We start from the raw sequence: 17,674 nt of genomic DNA, 5'->3' as shown, positions 1-17,674 counted from the left end.
TGCAATACAAACTCCTATGGAAATTAATGGGCTGTCTGGATTCCAGTGCAGGATTGAGACTTTATTGTGTGAATCTATCAATAAAGACAATCAAGTGAGTCAGGCAAGGTTTATGTTTAATAGGCTCCTGCTGTTGTCCCTCATTATTCTGCTCAGGTTTCCTTTTGTAACTTGAGCACACGGGAGAAATTCTTCAAACCATATGGCTTTGCAGGGTTGTCCCCATCCCCTGATGTCACATTTAATACCATTGGTAGTTTTTTAGGAGGTTGTAGTTATGCAGTAGTAATAAGGAGGGAAATATATATATATATATTTAGATTTGGTACTGAACATAGTTCTGGTTTTGGTATCAAGGTGTGTTTGGGCCATTCTGACCTTCTCCCACAGGTTGGTGTGGGTATAGCTGGTGGAAAGGGTGCTGCAGTAGTGGGACAATGGGAGAGAGATGTGGTGGTCCTGGTGTGCATCTGGGGTCAGGACCTGGGTGTCCATCTCCTCTACCTTGACTTTGTCTACACTGCCACGCTGGGAGCTGCTCTCACCTGGCCAGTCTGACCGGGCCTGGTACCCACTGTACTTCCTTCAGGAACAGGGTGGTCAGCCAGCTGTCTTAAATCAGGGAATTGTTTCATTTCTCTATAGGAATAGAGCTTTTGGAGGAAAAGAAAATTTTAAAAATCCACTTAAAAATGCACCTCCCCTCCCCAAACCCTAGCACCTCAAGGCTGACTCATGGGAAGACACCTCAGTAACAAAGAAGATCTTTTGGTTTTGTTCTTCAAATAGATTTCCAGCTCTATCCACTTTGAAACTACCATGCACTTTTTTTTTTCTTTTTCCATTCTGGATCTTTTCCAGTCTCTCCCAAGGATTTACCGAGACATGCTATATCAGGTTAGTTTTCTTCCCTTCCTGTCGGCCTCCCCTTTAATTCCATGCCCAAATACACATACAGAAATTATTTCATGATTCAGGGCAATACACAGCTCTTCAAATCCACCAGGAGCCATCTGTATGACCTCAGGCAGTTTACTTCTCTATTCCAAACTCTCCACTGTGAACCTGCACAAGATTTTGTTTTGAGTTGAAAGGAAATGTTAGGGCTGACCACACACCAGATTAGGACTCTGCTTACTTGGCTTTGTCTCCAGCTGTAAACACTAACAACTATTCTGATCTGAGAAATGCGTGGCAGCAGTTTGTTACAAGGATTTATACTGAGCTGTGTTGGCCTGTCTGGCCAAACCATATGTCACGCAGAAGTATGTTTTCTTCCTCAGATGGTGCTGATATGCCTCTCTGCACAGCTGCAGCCTGCCTGCCTGTGCTTGAGCCCCTCATTGCTCTGGTCTGCCTGATGCTCTCATTTATCCATGAGGTTTCAAACCTTGCAAATGGTTTTTCTCTCCAAATTCTCCTCTTTTCACTGGAGAGCAAGGCACACAGCTTCTTCCCACATAAATCATATTCCAAAACTTTAATGTCATCTTTATTTTCCTCTCTTGAGTCTCCTGAGAAACGCTGCACAGGATGACAACCTCTGGTTTTGTTTGTTGTTTTTTTTTTTTTTTTCTCCTTCAGGAGAGACCTGAGCAGGGCTACTTTGCTGGACCCTTTAGCATCAATAACAACACATCTCCCTGAGCACTGATCTGCTTGAAGACTAGTATCTATATGGTCTGCCAGGTCCCATGTGGGCTGAGAAAATGTTTTCACTAAAAACATGGCAATTTCTTCTGAAAACAAGAGGGAGAGATGGGGAAGGGATGAGGATTCATCAGTATGGTTTTCTCATTAGCACAGCTGCTATGTGAACTGTAGCATCAAACTCAAAGAATTTCAACAAAGCCTCAAATGTGATGTTTTTCAACCTTACCTGAATGCTTACTATTAAAGCTCATCCTGAGTTGCTTTAATAAAAGCAGAATGACTTCTAGAGGTCTTGAGTGACCTGGCCTTCCTGTTGTCTCTGCTGGAGCCACGTTATTAAAATAAAACCCTTTCAGCTATTTTGTTGGGATATGAAAGGGTATTAGTGGTGTGCCGACTGGGGTACCTCTGTCTTACAAACCACCCTAAAGAAAGCAAGAATTCCTCTGGCTGTGTGGGGAAACTGAAATGATCTATTTATAATTTTCTTACCTTGACAAAATGCAGGGAGTGACTCAAATATGTCCCATCCTTATGGAAATTAATTGTGTTAATGGGATCATTAGAATTTAGAGCTACTGTCATCAAACTGGTTTTTGCAGCTAATGATGGTTCTTGGGAAGATTATGTCATAACAAAGGCGGAGAATCTGGTCATCTATATATATGTGATCTGACCTGAGCCCTTTCTTTGAGTTTCATTGAGCAATGCACTAATAGAGACAACATAGGCAAACAACTGCCACCCTCACCATGAAAATAGAAGGTGCCTCGGTGGTCCTTGCTCTGGCTTTTTTCTGCTTCTTCTCAGGTTAGTAATTTCTGACGTTCTCTGTGCTGAAATCTGGGACTGGCAGAGGACACAGCCTGGAAACTCCTGTAAAGGCAGAGAGATAGAGGATTAGAGAGTCTTTGTTCTTTAAAAAGCATAGTAGCATAACCAGAAGACCATCTTTTTTGCTGTACTACTTGTATTGATTTGGTATAATACATTCTTGAAAATGGCTTTTCTCTTACATGTGAAAATGGTGATGTTCTACTGATAGGTGAATGTATCTATTTTTAGTAGAGTTAACAGTTTAAGAACAAACAAAAAAACCCAAACCCCTAGTTGTCTAAGTGGAGGAATACAAATTTCCAACCAGACTGAATTTTTACATAAAAAGCTTTACTTTGAACAAAAGCATAATACACTTTTTGGTAAATTCAGAAAAATGGGAATTTCTTGTCAACACTTACTAAGGAATGCATTTTCATATGGCTACAGTAGAGAGACTTCAGCAGGAGTTTAGGCTTGATGCAGTGGTCTTCTGCTTTACTGCCTATTTTTGTTGAAAAAGTGCTAACAGAGGATTTCTTGATGGTTCCCTGTGATGCCACTGATGATGCAAGAGAAGAGGATGAAAACGTATTATACCAGCTATAAGTGGCTTAGTAGAAAGAAACATGTATCAGCTACCCACCTGCTGACTCGTTATTGATTTGGTAATTTACGTGAAGTACTGCAAGTGGAATGGGCCTTGAAAGGAATTTGAAGTTTTGGACAAAAACCAATGGTCTAGCTCTGGTATCCCAATTTTAAGTGAAGATGAAGAAAGCCAAAAACATTTGGGTAAGGTTGATACAACTACCAAGGTAGTGGGGTAGAATAATAGAGAAACAGTTACTGAACCACCCCTGGAACTTGGATTTTAAGCCTGAGAAAAGTAACACAGTAAGGAAGGGAACAAAGACGCAAAAAATGGATGTGCTTTTGCATTTGAATGACAAAAAGTGCAATGTTCCAGGAAGTCTCTAATGCCCAGTCCTTTCTATCAGTGTATAATAATGCATTGGATTAGCTTTTATCTAGAGGTATTTGGGTAGATTAGGAAACTGCATCAAGTATTTTAATTAAATGCTTTTGATTTAAAATTTCCCTTCAAAGATTTTGTATGGTTTCATTGTTGGTTTTTCTGTCACAGATGTTGCCAGCCAAGCTTCAATTAAGGCAAGTCCAACCTTTTCTATTCTGATTCTCCTTTTGTTTTGCCAAATACACTGCTTAATGCATGCTCTGAGCAAAGTCATTTAGATGGACTATACTTAGATATCATAATGCTTTCTCAGTGGTGGAAAAAGCAGTGAATTTCTCCATGTTTAGAGACAATACTTTTGTAATACAGCAATGTCTCTAGCTGACTGTTATGTTTGGTGCACTATGCTGAGCACATATCTGAACAGCTCTGGGCTAGAAATCTCATGAGAGGAAGTTAGAAATGGCATGAATTATATTTCCAATGATATTTCAGAATTTTGCTTCTGATCCAGGAGAAACCCCTACTTGCGATAACTCCTGAGTTTGGTAATTAAAAGAATTAAGGCAAGTCCTTTGAGTCTCAGAAAATTATTTGATTCAGTGACTGAGAAGTCAGCTCCATTCACGTTTTAATCAAACAAGCTTGCCTCTCCTTAGTAAAAACCATTTTAGAAAACATAGTAGCCAAAAATAACTAAATGGTTCATTGATTCTCCCTAGTCTGCATTTCAGTTACCCAGCAGAGGCGGCAATTGGTTGCTGCAGCATTACACAATATTATTGCTCAGCTTCCTAAGAGGATTGTACTTTTCTGTGCTTCAGTCTTGCACCTGAATAGCTCTCCAGTCACGCTGGTCGATTCATTACTCTTGCATCCCACTGGCACTTCTAGGGCTATGTTTTCTGCTCTTGACTAACTTTATAACAGATTCCTCCCCTGCAGCGGGCAGCAATTTACAGCTGTATGCAAATTAAATATGTACTCCTTTTCCCATGAATAATCACCCTTGCAATGGGTTTTGAACTTTCTCATTGTCTTTTCTGGCTTCAGAGCCACAGGCAGGTCTCTGGGTGCAGCCTGTACCACGCGTGGTGTGTGGCGAGGGATGAGGATGAGGAGTGTGGTAGCCTCAGGCCTGGTGCAAACAGACTATTGGTGTTGAGAGCACGTAGCCCACTCAAAAAACTTAAACGTTCTCGGGATCTTGATGGCCTCTGAGGGAACCTCCACCGACTGTCCTCCTCTGTGCTTTTCAGAATGAGTGCATGAAAATTTGGTCACTTTTGCGCAGCGGGAAGTTTTCCTGTCCCACCAACAAGGAGCCCGTCAGCAGCCCGGATGGCAAAGCAGACCTCAACAAGTGCCTGATGTGCCAAAGGCTGCTGTGAGTATCGGCTGCCCGCTGGCTTGTGTGCAGGCTCCAGCGGCCATCCTGCCCACCCGCAGCGTGTCCTCTCCTCCTGTAGTGATGAGCCCGCTCTTGGGGGGCTCCACGGTGTAGAATCGTAGTCCTGGGCCAGAGAGACCAGTTAACAGCTCTTCAGCGACTCTGTGAACCCAGTAGCTCTCTCCAGTTCATCACGTGGCAGGGACACGTCACAGGATGTAAGGAGCAAATCTGGGGTGAAAACATACATGGATTTAGTTTCTTGTTTCCATAGATGGTGTTTAATAGGATGGAGCCACCTGGATGTTAGGCAGAGAGAAAAGATGGCAAAATGCCCCCAGTGCAGAGGTGCTAAACACCCCAGGCATGTCTCACTGAGCTGGAGCCCCAGTGCTGGTCCATCCGGCTTCCTTGCGCAATGGGGAGGTGGGATTGGCAGGATTGGCCTTTAATCACCAGCTATTTTGGGTTTATGTCCCAGGACTGCATGCTGCTCTGTCACTCATGCCTTCCTTTCTTGCAGGGAGAGACACTCAAAAAACACAGGGAGTGGCGGAGAGGCGAACAGGAATGCGAACTCCTTGGAAGAGGTAAGGTGAAACATCACTGCCGAAGCCAGTTTATTGGCACGCTGGGAGCAGGATCATGCGGTGGCTTTACGTATTCTGCCTCTGAGCCACTTGCCAAGTGCGTTTCCTTGTCTGCAGCGTGGGAAACGCTGGCTTGGCTGATGGGGAAGGGCCCAGCAATGTGCCTGAAATGGGAGCAGGGCAAGTGTGCTCTGCCTTGGCAAAAGGGTTTGAAGGAGGGTGAGGCTTTGTGCCATCTACGAGCAGAAAAGAACTCAAAACTCCTTGTAGCACCTCCCAGGCAATCTAGTCCCTACTGGGCAATTACCGCCATGGCACATATGGTCTGTGCCTGATCCAGAGTATAGGCTAAGGAGGATACCTGCCTGTTTATAAGGCATACCACTGGCATCTGACAAATACTTAATAGCAATGATGGTGCATGTGAGCTCTGACTAGGGCAGGGTGTGGGAGCAGGCTGGCTCTAATTGTCCCTTGTTTATCTTGTTGATGCACCTGGCTGGTTTCTTTTACCCATAGCTGTTTTTCTAGATAGCAGGTCTTTATGTGGAGGGAGTTGTCTTTTTGAGTTTTTATTCTAGATAGGAGTGAATTGGTTTCCATCAGATAATGTTGGTTGCAGTGATTTTTCTTTTAACTTTTTTTTTTTTTACATCTGGTTAAGCCGGGTAGCTTTCTAGCTCTTGTGTGTTTGGGCAATTTAAAGGCTTTGTAAAGTATAGCTGTCCTAAGGAAGATCTCTTTTAAACACCTGAATTGCCAAAGTGTGGTCCTGAAGACAGAAGGACAGTTTCACAGTGTCAGGAAGAGACCTACACTGAATTTCTTTGTTCAATCATAGATCTTCTGTCTGGCTTTTGGCAAGTAATTTTCTAGGCTTGACTTTGCCGTCTGCAGAGCTGGGATAAGTTATCAAACCATCTCCTCTACACAGTGTGAGGGGGAAAAAATGTATTACAGATCACATGGCAGATAACCTAAGAAGTGCTCCATAAAAGAACCTAAAGACTTCACATGTGGCATGTGTTTCTTATGCTACAAACCTGCTTGTGTGCCCTGAAAGTTATAGGAAAGCTGTTCAGAGGAAAATAAAGACCAGGCTGAAATGCTTAAGCAGGTTTTGCTACAAAAGCCTTTTGTGAAATAGAGTGCTTTGGTTAACGTGACACTACGCGTTAATTGAAGTGGAAGGTAAAAATGCCCGCCTCTTACTCTAGCATACCTGTGAATGTGAGGTGAGCCAGGATTATTTTTTTTTTATGCCTGAAGCTTCATCTTTTTACTGTGTATGGATTTTAAAATTCTTGGTAGTGTGCGCTCTCACAAGAGATGGGAAGAATTACTTCCTCATTGAAAATTCACTGAGAAATTGTAGCTTTTATACTTGGAGGAGAACCTAGGTCCTCTGGGCAGGCTCTTGCATGTCTTATCTATTAGAAGTAGAAATAAGGCTACCCTGGATGCAAGAGACAAATCTGCTCATCTAAATACACTGATTTATTTGTTTTGTGTTGCATGCTATAGTTTAAGAGGACACATCAGGAAAACTATGGTTTTCCACTGAGTTACACCTCAAGGAAAGAAAATAATGTTTGAAGTGTAATTAATTGGCTGGATAATCCTTTGTGGATTTGTAGAGATGTGTCCCTCTGTTAGCATACCTGTGTCAACCCATGCTTTCGGCATTTCCACAGGATGACTGCCGAGAGTTTCGGGATCTGTTCAAGAAAGGGAAGCTTTCCTGCACCAGAGAAAATGACCCTGTCCGGGATTCGTCTGGGAAGCAACACAGCAATAAGTGCATCATGTGTGCAGAGAAGTTGTGAGTAGAGAAAAAAACCACCTTTTCTGTTGAGAAAGCAGCTGCTGGAATGACACGGCTGCCAACGCCAGCAGACGGGATCGCTCGTCCCTCCTGCAGCTGATGTCGGGGAAAACCTCTCAGTCCCTGGAGCACCGTGGTATTCACTTTCTCATCTTGCTTCTCTTCCAGCAAAAGGGAGAATGAACGGAAGTTATCTAAAAACAGACAAGGAAAAGATAAGGTGAGATTAAAGTATTAGGCAGGTCAGTATAAAATTTATTGGTTTTTCACCCAAGATAGAGAAAAGGCAACATTATTCAACTCAGTTGCTCAGTCTCCACTGATTTAATTTTGAGATCCACTTTCCTTTCCCTCTTTATTTCTTGTTCATGCTCTTGAATCCCCCAAGTGAACAACTTGTGCCTGAATGTTACGGTCTTTCCCACTGACCTGTGGATCTAGGGACAGGCAAATCCCATCAGAGTAAGAAACCAGGTGTGCTGCGCTGTCCTGAAACCTGGTTTGAGGGTGGACAAATCAGTGCTGCTGAGGGTGCTAATTAGGTGAAAAAGAAAAATCTGGGTGAAAGGCTTTAAATTTGAACTCTGCAAAGCTCAAGAAATCATTGTATTCTGGAAGAGGAGCTCAGCCCTGCGCTATTGACATGGGCCTGTGACTCAGTTTTAGCTTTTCTTGTTGGAAACTTTGTTCTCATGGAGCTGCCATTTGCCACCTTTGCCCTGCCACCCTGCAGCCACCACGTCCCTGTGCACTGATGCTTTGCTGGCAAAAGCAGCCCTATAAGGGGGGAAGAAAGTCACTTTCCAACACTTACCTTTCGATTGCTGCTACGGTAGGGACTGGTGCGGTCCCCTTAAGCCTCAGTCTTGGGGATAATCCTGTTTCAGTGCTTTTCTTAATGACTTTGACACAAAAATATGGAACTGTAAGTGAAATTTGCTGATGGCAAAGCTGGGAGGTAGTATCAGCAGGGGAGGATCAGCAGATCACTCAGGACTAATTGGATAGCACCGAGGCCTGGAGTAATAGAAACAAGAGAAAATGTAATAGCAGTGCAAGATCACACAGTCAGTGATTAACAAGAATTCCTGCTTGTCAGTCAGAAGTGACAAAGGATAAGAAAGCCCTGCCTTTATTAGCGGGTCAGGGATGCGACAAGCCATGAAAAAGGCAAATGAAAGTCTTGGATGTGCTCAGCGAGGTTTTTGCAGCAGAGGTCGGTAAGTTAACAGAGCTCCAGAACTGCTAGTTCAAAGGGAGACCATTTGAGAGAGAGGCTATTAGGAGAAGGCAGATCTGTCTCTGAGGTGGAGGATTGGGGTGCTGAGCTGGGCTGGTCCCAGGGAATGAGGCACAGAGGGGCTGGGAGAGCTTGCCGGGGCTTGTTGGGGAGGGAAAGCATTGCATGAACTGCACAGGGGTGTGAGTGCATGCTGGTGATGGGGAGAAGCAGCGAGGCTCTCGGGGAGACCTCTGAAGTGGGGTGCGACATTTATTTCTGATGGGAGCAATGCAATGTGGCTGCTGGCCACAGCAGGTGCAGGCTCATCCTGTGCTGGATCATGTATCTCCTGCCCATGGCTAGTTTGGCTCTAGGGAGATGTGGGGCTTTGTACTCTGAGCATTTTGCCAGAGTTAGTCCAGTAGCAAAGCTGAGGAGCTGGAGGCTGAGGTGCCCTGGATGGGATGCAGCACACAATGTTGGGGAAATCCTCCCCGGCAGAGAGGTTGAGATGCTGGAAACTTCCGAGTGAAGCAAAGGATGAGGTCAGTGACCTGCTAAGGACCTTAATGCAAGCTAGCCAAAACTCTCCTATGCACAAAATGGGCAGAAAATTGCAAGTGTTAAAACCTACTTGCAAAAAAATCATGGGTAAGTGGGATCCAGTTACTTATCTTAACAGTCTGTACTTGCTGTTTGGAATTCGCTATTGCAGTGTCTGAAATAGTTGAAATTAGAGGGACTGAATGTTTGCATCCATGTTACATAACAGGTTTCTGTACAGTGATTTTTGAAAAGGTAACAAATTAATCATCTATTCTCCAAACAACCTTCCACTGCTCATGGACTATTAAGTATGTTTGCATTATGCTCTCATGTTTTAACTGCTGCTTCTTGATTGACATGTCCCAAAGTGTGGTTGGTTTTGGGGATGCTACTTGCTTTGTAAATGAAATTATTATCTGAGCTACAATCCGGGAAAAGGCTGTAGCTGTGTATTAAGGATGTTGGGAGAAGTGGGAGGGACTTCATTACAGTTTCAGTCACATCACTGGCATGCTTTGGATAGCCCAACAAGGAGAATAATAATTAGTTGGACCACACTAGAAAACTCCCAACACGTGCTGTCCAGGCAGAAGGACCCGTAATTTTTCTGACTCACTCCTCTGTTTATATACTAAGTGGCTGGTTCTGCACAGCCTCATCTCTCGCCCACACCCAGGCTCTCCTATGATGCGTTGTAATGGTTCAATGCCTTCCTGCAGGAAACCCCAAGTTTCTAAGAATCAGATCAATAAGGCAAGGAGGACAGGGTGCCCTAACCGCTGCCCTCCTTCCGCAGGACGACTGCAGTGAGTATCGCTCCCAGTTTGAAGCTGGTGGACGACTGTCCTGCACAAGGGAAAATGACCCTGTTCGGGATTCCTCTGGCAAGCAGCACATCAACAAATGTCTCATGTGCGCTGAGAAGTTGTGAGTACGGCTTCTTCTGAGCAACAACAGCAAAGAGGGAAACCTCTGGCTGCAAAACTGCAGCTTCTGCCTGTGGAGCTGCATCTGGGCGATGCCTGGGAAAGAGTCCTGAATCCCAGTGGCCCTCCAAGAGATGCTCCGGCAGTAGGGCTCCGGCCATTGCCCATCTTCCCACTTCCCTTTCAGCGCAAAGGGCCCAGGGGCAGGTGAGAAGCAGCGTGGAGTAGAGGAGAAGCAGCAAGGTTAATAGAGAGCAACCCCTTTCCCAGGAGACTGTCGGGCATGGGCAGCTCCTGAGGAGTTTCCCATGCGTGTACTTTGCCTTCCAGATGCTCTCTTTCTACTCCCATAGAGCATATGCAGGAGCAGCCCTGATATGAAAGCAGCCACCTGGATCCAGGATGTAGCGTACAGTGGGAATGGTGAGGAGAAGGGAGAAGGCTTAGGGGTGGGAATTAGGAACAGGACCACCAGGAACAGGGACTGCGGATGGGGAGGTGGTGCCTAATGGCAAGATGCTGGCTTACAGGGCGGCCCTGGGTGCTGGTGGCAGTCACACTGCCATAGCACTCCCTTTTCCCCGTCTTTCCTTCTAGCAAAAAGGAAGCTCAAAGAGGAGGTCAGTCTGGTGGAACTGCCCAGCGCAACAAACCGCTCGGTTCAGAGAGTACAAACCAGGTGAGATGGAGCTAGGAGCCTGCCCTGAGCTCAGAGGAAGGGGCTGGTGAGAATCTGTGGGATCCTGATGGCCAGGGACTGTCTGCGGTCAGCCTGGGGTGACCATGGTGCTTGGGATGCTGGAGCCAACTAACAGTGAGGGAGAAGCAGATTGTATTGCAACACCTCGCTCATTTGTGGGATGGACCTGCGTGTGAGCATACAAAGTGGGCATGTTTGGACCCGACAGAACAGCCCCTCTCGCTTTCCTGGTGGTGTGATGTTATATGAGAGATAAAGGGCAGGTTCAGACGGTTCAGGTATTAAAGCCGATGGATGGGTATGGAGCCAGCATCAAACCTGCTTCTCTAAGAACAGCCCTGTAATTCTCTGGGTCTGGGAGGACAAAGGGGGAGGACAGGAGCTGCTTTACCTTTGCTGCTTCTCTAGTTGTATAAAAGTTATTTCTGTGTTTGGTTGTTGAATGTGATCCTGCCCCTCTTGCAGAAGAGCTGCGGTGGTTCAGGGTCACAGCAGGGTATGAATGAGAGACGTCCCTTCTCGTCAAACAGAGGGTAAGTTCAGCAGCACCCGGGATGGCAGCCTGTCCCCCTGACCACTCCACAAGTCCTGGCCCCGGTTTCTGCCCCCTTCCACCTACGTGTTTTTTCCTAGGGGTGGTTAGGAGGTTAATTGGAGCAGGAACGGTTCAGTAGCACATGAGAGGCACTGTCTGGGATGGAGAATAGAACATTGCGGTGTTTGGTGCTCAGTACAGCACTTCTCCCCACTGGCTATAGGCTGGTGATGGGGAAGAGACACATAGTGGGGCATGTTTCTCATTCAACCCTTGCTCCTTTTTGGCCTTGACTTTCCTGTGCGTGAAGCACCAGCGATTGCTGTGCTGAAAATCCCTCTCAGGACACTTTTGCCCAGCAAACCCTGCCTCCTGGCAGGACACATGTGTCTGCCTGTCCCTGGCTCATCCTCACCTGCTGGCTTGGATGCAGTGCCCCGTGCACCATGTGCTTTCTGGGCACTGGTCAGGCACTCCTGTTTGTTTTATAGCTGCTGGACCTGAGCAGGGCTCAGCTGCTGCTTTTTCAGAGCCTTTGCTGGGGAGCTCTGAGATTTCTTGCTTTTGGCTGGTGCAATCCCTTCACCCTCCCATCCACCAAGCGATGCCAGCAGACACAGGGGTGCAGAGCCCTGGGGTGGTGATGCACTTGGGCTGAGCACGGGGCAAGGTTTGTCCTGCTGGCAGCCGCCTCCCTGTTAGCGTGTGGCTGGGGGGGCTTCTCGCCCTCACGTATCGTGGTGGGTGGGTGGATACCGTAGCGCCAGCAGCACCCCGAGAACTGGGAGGGTCTGCGGGGAGGGTGGGTTTGCGCTGTGCTCCCCCTGTTTGGGAGGGGTGGTGTGATGAGCTGCCTCTCCACTCTCTCCCTGCCAGCCCCCAAGGAAACGCGGCTCAGAGCGGTAGGAACTGCAACCCGGCACCAGGTCGCAAGGCGCAGGACAGCGACACCGATGCCTACCAGCTGGTAAACCCACCTCCTGCATCTCAGATGGCAGCTGCGTGGGCAGAAATGGGGACCTCTCCCATGGAGTGCTCCTCTACTGGTGCTGAGCTTCCACCAGCTCCTTTCCCAGCAGCTGCTCTTGTTCTTCCTGTGACCCTAAATCTTCTCACTTGGCCCCATGTCCTTGGAAGGGTTTGAATGAGTGAAAGCATCTGTATCCTGATGTTAACCCCTGTATCATCTTGCACTGAAGCAGAGGGAAGGGGAGTGGGGCTGGATGTGCCCCTATGGGGCCCTCCTAAGCCAGTTTTACTTCTGGGCTTGGATCCTTACGTACATCAGCTATGGGGGTGCTGGTCTTGAGCTCAGGCTGGATGCCAGCCCCACATGTAGCCAAAGTGGGGTGAGGAATGCCACCCTCCGCATGTTGAGAAGGTGCTGAGTTAAAGGCTACGGCCAGAGCAGGGTGATGGTGCTGACCAGGGGATGAGGACAAGGTTGGCAGGGGGAGGGAGAGCTAAAGGGGGAAACACTGAGTGATAGATGATGACTGTGTATGGAATATCATGGGAGGAAGGTGGGGGTGTCTCCTCTCCCTTGTCTCCACAAGAAGAAAATGCAATAGTTTCAACAAAGCTAAAAGTGGAAAATATGAACCTAATAAGAAAAAATAAGTTACCATAAAAAGGGTGACTAAACTGTGGATCTTGCTGCCACAGGGTGTTGTCAAGAGCTAGGATGATTAAAAAAAAAATGACCTGATGTTTTAATCCCTCTAGCATTTGCATATAGTAATTTAAATAACGTTTTGGAAATGTGTTTCTATGGGGCTGGAGGGACCTTACTTAACTCTGTCTGAAACCTCTGTCACCGACTGCTTTTAGAAAAGGGATATTTGAGTTAAAAATCCTGGTAGGTGGTTCAGGTACAGCAATTTTGATGCATTCCCGAGGAGGTATTAGGTGTAATAATGCCAGTCTGCTTCAGGGCTTAGTGGTATTTCCTGGTAGCACCGGAGGGGGAGCGGATGCTGATGAGCCTGACAGACGAGAGGTGATTCAGAGAGCAAATCTGCTCTTCTCCTCTTTCCAGGGCCACCCGTGGGTTTTGTCACAGGCAATTCCCCAGAGCCAAAAGAGCAGTGGCACTGGCTGCTGGGACCTGCGATATGGGGGGCTGCCAGTGGGGTGGGCGCCCGCCTGGGCGGTAGTGCGGGCACATGGGTCGTACTGCAGGCAGCAACGCCTGGTGTGCAGAAAGGCATCTAGCAGAGAATTGCAAAGGTCAGTGTTGTTGGCTTTCGTGTCATTGGTAATTACCCAGATGAGGGAGGAAGCAGCACATTAATGAAATTAGCAAGTGATGTTTAACCAGCAGGTGCTATCACAGCACCCCAATGTCACCGAACCCCCCCCCCCCCCCCCGTGCTGCCTCGCATGAAACCTTCCTTCCTTGTGGTGCTTTCCACCCTGTAATGCTGTTGACAAGCCATCATTTTGTGCTAAATGCTGCATCTCTGGGTGGGATGGGAGGTGGAATGTCCTCTCCATCCCAGCTGCAGCTCTTCTGCGATTGCATCATTTGCAGGTGTTGCAACATGTTTTGTAGCACCTGGAGAAGGGGATGGGAACCCATTAGTCACTCCTTCATCTCTTTTTTTCAACACCTGGAGCAGAGGTGGGTGGCCAGGCTGAGGAAGGGGCTGCGTGTCTGCCAGGGAACAGGCTGTGGTATCTCTGACCTCTGCTGTTTGAAATTTGCTATGACTCTGCAAACACCCACCCTGGCTTGCTTGTAGGGTGGAGACCTAAGTGCGAGAGGCTTTTTGGGGTTCCCAAAGGCCACTCCTTGTGCTGTGTGTTTGTCCTGGCTGTGCCATGTGTGGTTTGTAAGGAAAGCTGTGTTTAAATGTTCCTGTTGTCGTGCTTGAGAGGAAACAAGAGGGCACCCTTAATTAGTTATAGCTGCTCTTATATGCTTGTGTCTCTGAACTTGGTGGGTGTCAGAAGTAGCACTGTGTGTCGCACTGCCCTGGGGCAGTGGCAGTGTGCTGTAGAGGTTTTTTTTCCTTAATTTTGACCAGTGGATTTCATCTTTATTCTTGGAGATGAATCGGTATCAAAGCCCTGATAAGGAGGACTAGGGACAGGTAGCAGAAGTTTTCATCTTCTTGCGGATCCCTGGTGAGAGAAATAAACCTGCCTTGGACCAAGGTGCCGAGGTGGATCAGATGAGTGGGTCTCTGCCTGGCAGTGGAGCAGGGAGGGCTCTGTCCCCAAAAGCTTGGCCGGCCAGTCCAACAGGACGCACTATCTCTTTACAAGCCTGGCCTTGCTGGAGGTGTGGTGGACATGCTGCAGGGCAGAGGGGCCCCACGGCAAGGCTTGGTTTGTAAGTGTTTTTAAGTTGTGTGAAGGAGGGTCTTGCAAGTGAACCAGCACCAAATGTGATTTCTTTCTCTCTTCAGCTGGACTGCGATCGAATTCTGCACGGGGTAAAGGGTGGAAGGATTTTCTGCAGCAAATCCTCACAACCAGTCTGTGGCACTGATGGGAAAACATACAAAAATGAATGTGACTTGTGTTCAGCTGCCATGTGAGTAGGCGGAGAGATTTCAGTAATACACGGCTATCCACCATTCCCGAGTGTCTTTTGCAGTACAGTGTTTGTTTTGATATATCATGACTCACTATCAAGTGTCCTTGGTGCCTTGCTGTTAAGCAAACATAGATCAAAATGCCTGAGATTAATATGATGACAGCTAATTAAGATACACAAGTTTCCAGAGTCCCCTATTCCCCTTCTGCCTGATCATAAGATTGTTTGGGGAGTAATAAATGCCATCATATTGGAAGTCGCACCGAAGTATTAAGGAGTCCACAGAGGACTGTCATGCCGATGGCAGAGAGCAGTGGCACTGAAAGGGAATAATAAGCAATGTCTTGTCCACCCTTTGCAGGAAAGCTTCGAGCTACATCACGGTAAACTATCGAGGTGAATGCCGAAAGCCTGCCCCTGAAGTGGTAAGCAGCGTGCCACGGCTGGGCTAGGGAAACATCAATCTTTTCCTTTCCTCTTGTGAAACTCCCCTGTTGGCACTGTCTCAGCTTGGGGGGGGCTGATCCAGGCAGACATCATGGACAGTGAAAAATGAGAAGTAGTTGGCAGTCAGTCACCAGCTGCCCTGCTGTGCTCTTCAGCAGCAGCTGGGGGTCAACACCTTGACCCTGCAGTCAGGTTAACTAAAGGGTTAATTGAATGAAAAAGTTAACTGAACTAACAGGCTAATTAAAGTCATGCTCTACAGCTGCTCTTCAGCCATGTGGTGCAGCATGCTCTGGTACTGTTAGGGTCAGCTCGGGGAGTCCTGCAGGTTGGGAGGGCTCAGTTGTACCACAGGCTGGGAGGGAAGAGGGGTATTGGAGCCTTCTATCTCCTCTCTTTTTTTTTTTCTTCCCTCCCCTGGGGTGGGATGTTGCTGAAAGGTGGAGAAAACAGCCACCCAAAGTGCCTCTTGGCTGTGGGTAGCATTCCATTTCTCACTCCAAGTGCATGCTGGGGAGCCAGCCTGGCCCCTGCATCTGTGGCGGGATCATTAGAGCCTCAGGAGTGGGGTGCTTGTGGTCCAGATGTTTAAATACAGGTTCAGACTTGGATTTAATATATAACCTGGGCATAGTTCTCCATGTTTTACCTAGACTTTATGGTAGGAGAGTGACGTATCTGGGAAAACATCTGGCTTTCCTCTTGGGACTTTGGTGAGGCCAGAAAGACCAGAACTGCATAAACCATAAAGGGCTCGTTTCCCATGTAATATCCAGGGAGACGGCTGGGAAGTGAAAGTTATACACTAGGTGGCATACTTTTGGGAAAGGTCTTGAGCCTTGACATTATGTACCATCTGCTATGTGGGATGAGTTAAACATTTCTTAGTTGTGCTTTGTCTTTCCACCAGTGGAAGCTTGGCAGTCTCCAGCACTTTGATTTGCAGCCAGGGTCTCCCAGTTTGTCTCTTGGGTGTGCAGGATGCCTGGTAGCACCCAGAGAGGACTGTCCTCTGTATTGGCATGAACTCTTGAGAAACTGAATATTCATCCCCAGGGAAATACTGAGATTTGTTCCCGCTCCAAACCTGGAGAGAATTGAAATATTGAACCAACCAAAGAGAAGTTCTGTAAAACTTTGCATAGGAGCTTTGGATTCTGAATATGAATTTGGTATCAATGTGTTTGTAGGCAGCAAAGAGCTTTCCTGTGGAATAGCTGTCACGCCATGCCTTCCTCTGCTCAAGGCCACCAGATCCCCAAAACATTAATAAGTAAACATCCCAGCTCCTCTTCCCCTTTTCTGTAAAGCAGCAGAGTGCTCTCAAGCTCTCAACTTTGTTTAAAGTTGGTGAAATTGTAGTGCAGAGAGAAATAACTTTTCCTGTGATCATACTGGAGGCCTTTGTGTCTTGACCTTCAGTGTGATGGAACCACTGTTGGCTTGTGTATTCTGGGGGCATGGGGAGACTAGGCACTACGCAAGCCTGTTGGTGACTGTGCTCACACTGCCCAAGACAGATGAGACTGGGTATACCATGCCAACTGAAAAATAGAGAGGATTCCCACAAAACTGTGCCTGGTCTGCAATTCCTTACTGGTTTGTGTTTTACCAAGCTGTTACAGCTCTCAAGCCTTTGCAATTAGAGGAATATGCCATTTACTGAAAGTCAGACAGCTTGTAGCTGTGTTAAGTATTCCAGGGAGAGTTGGATGCAATTAAAAGGGAAAGGGATAAGCTTTTTCCTTGGGGCAAAAGAAGCCAAACATAAACCCTCGCATAAAATGATTTTTTCTTTATTTATGTATATTTTGTCACCTGAAGAACCAGACTGGAAATTTATGGAAGGTTATGAACAATGTACAGAGCAATGTTATTTTCAGCACTTAAATTCGTGGTCACTTGCGGTATAATGCATTCTTCTTTCTATTGAAGATCCAGGCACTCAATATAAGCTACTAAAACCCAGAGGAAACCATCTCCAGCAGTGCTTTTGGCATCAGACATTATTTTAGACAGTTGAAATGTGCAGAATGAAAATGCAAAGGCCTGTCTTTAAGCTTTGGAGGAAGATAAGGAATTGTTACCTGAACGTAATATTTCCTCGAATTGTATTTTGAAATTATCCATGGAGGGTGCTGGGTTGCCTGACGAAATGTGTGTCCAAGCCACATCATCCCTTTGCAGCTCAGTGTCTGCGTCTATTCCTGCCTGCAAAGCTCCTACTGGATTTCCAGGTGTTTCTGGCAACTTTCCATGCCTGGTGACCAGATTGCCATCAAGGAGGGATGCTTGTAGGAAGGGATGGGAGCAGTGTGGTTTGAAAGAGATCTGACACTAAAAGATGTATCTGTGCACTGCTGTGGTGGAAAACCTTCTGCAGAGAGAGCTGGTCCCTGGGGCTTCAGGCTGGCCGGCGTTTGGACTCACCAGCTTCCCTGGGAGGTCTGTGCCGTAACCAAGTTCCTTTGATCCTGTTCTGCTTTACTGAAGATAAATGT

General features: G+C 46.9%; 1 protein-coding gene across 1 annotated transcript in view; it reads left to right on the top strand.

Moving 5' to 3' along the window:
- The window catches only part of LOC142044183 (serine protease inhibitor Kazal-type 5-like), a 114,744-nt gene that overhangs the window by 95,154 nt on the left and 1,916 nt on the right, over nucleotides 1-17,674 (top strand). Inside the window, exons 3-13 of the mRNA XM_075056351.1 lie at nucleotides 3,617-3,642; nucleotides 4,708-4,835; nucleotides 5,362-5,428; nucleotides 7,123-7,250; nucleotides 7,422-7,473; nucleotides 9,818-9,948; nucleotides 10,545-10,626; nucleotides 11,113-11,180; nucleotides 12,059-12,149; nucleotides 14,596-14,723; nucleotides 15,088-15,151. Of these exons, the coding sequence (XP_074912452.1) occupies nucleotides 3,617-3,642; nucleotides 4,708-4,835; nucleotides 5,362-5,428; nucleotides 7,123-7,250; nucleotides 7,422-7,473; nucleotides 9,818-9,948; nucleotides 10,545-10,626; nucleotides 11,113-11,180; nucleotides 12,059-12,149; nucleotides 14,596-14,723; nucleotides 15,088-15,151 (965 nt within the window). The remainder of the gene's footprint in view (nucleotides 1-3,616; nucleotides 3,643-4,707; nucleotides 4,836-5,361; nucleotides 5,429-7,122; nucleotides 7,251-7,421; nucleotides 7,474-9,817; nucleotides 9,949-10,544; nucleotides 10,627-11,112; nucleotides 11,181-12,058; nucleotides 12,150-14,595; nucleotides 14,724-15,087; nucleotides 15,152-17,674) is intronic.

The sequence above is a fragment of the Buteo buteo genome, chromosome 24, assembly GCF_964188355.1.
Source record: "Buteo buteo chromosome 24, bButBut1.hap1.1, whole genome shotgun sequence".
Taxonomy (NCBI): Eukaryota; Metazoa; Chordata; class Aves; order Accipitriformes; family Accipitridae; genus Buteo; species Buteo buteo.
Note: the sequence above shows the minus strand (reverse complement) of the source record. Positions and strands in the feature narration are given on the sequence as shown.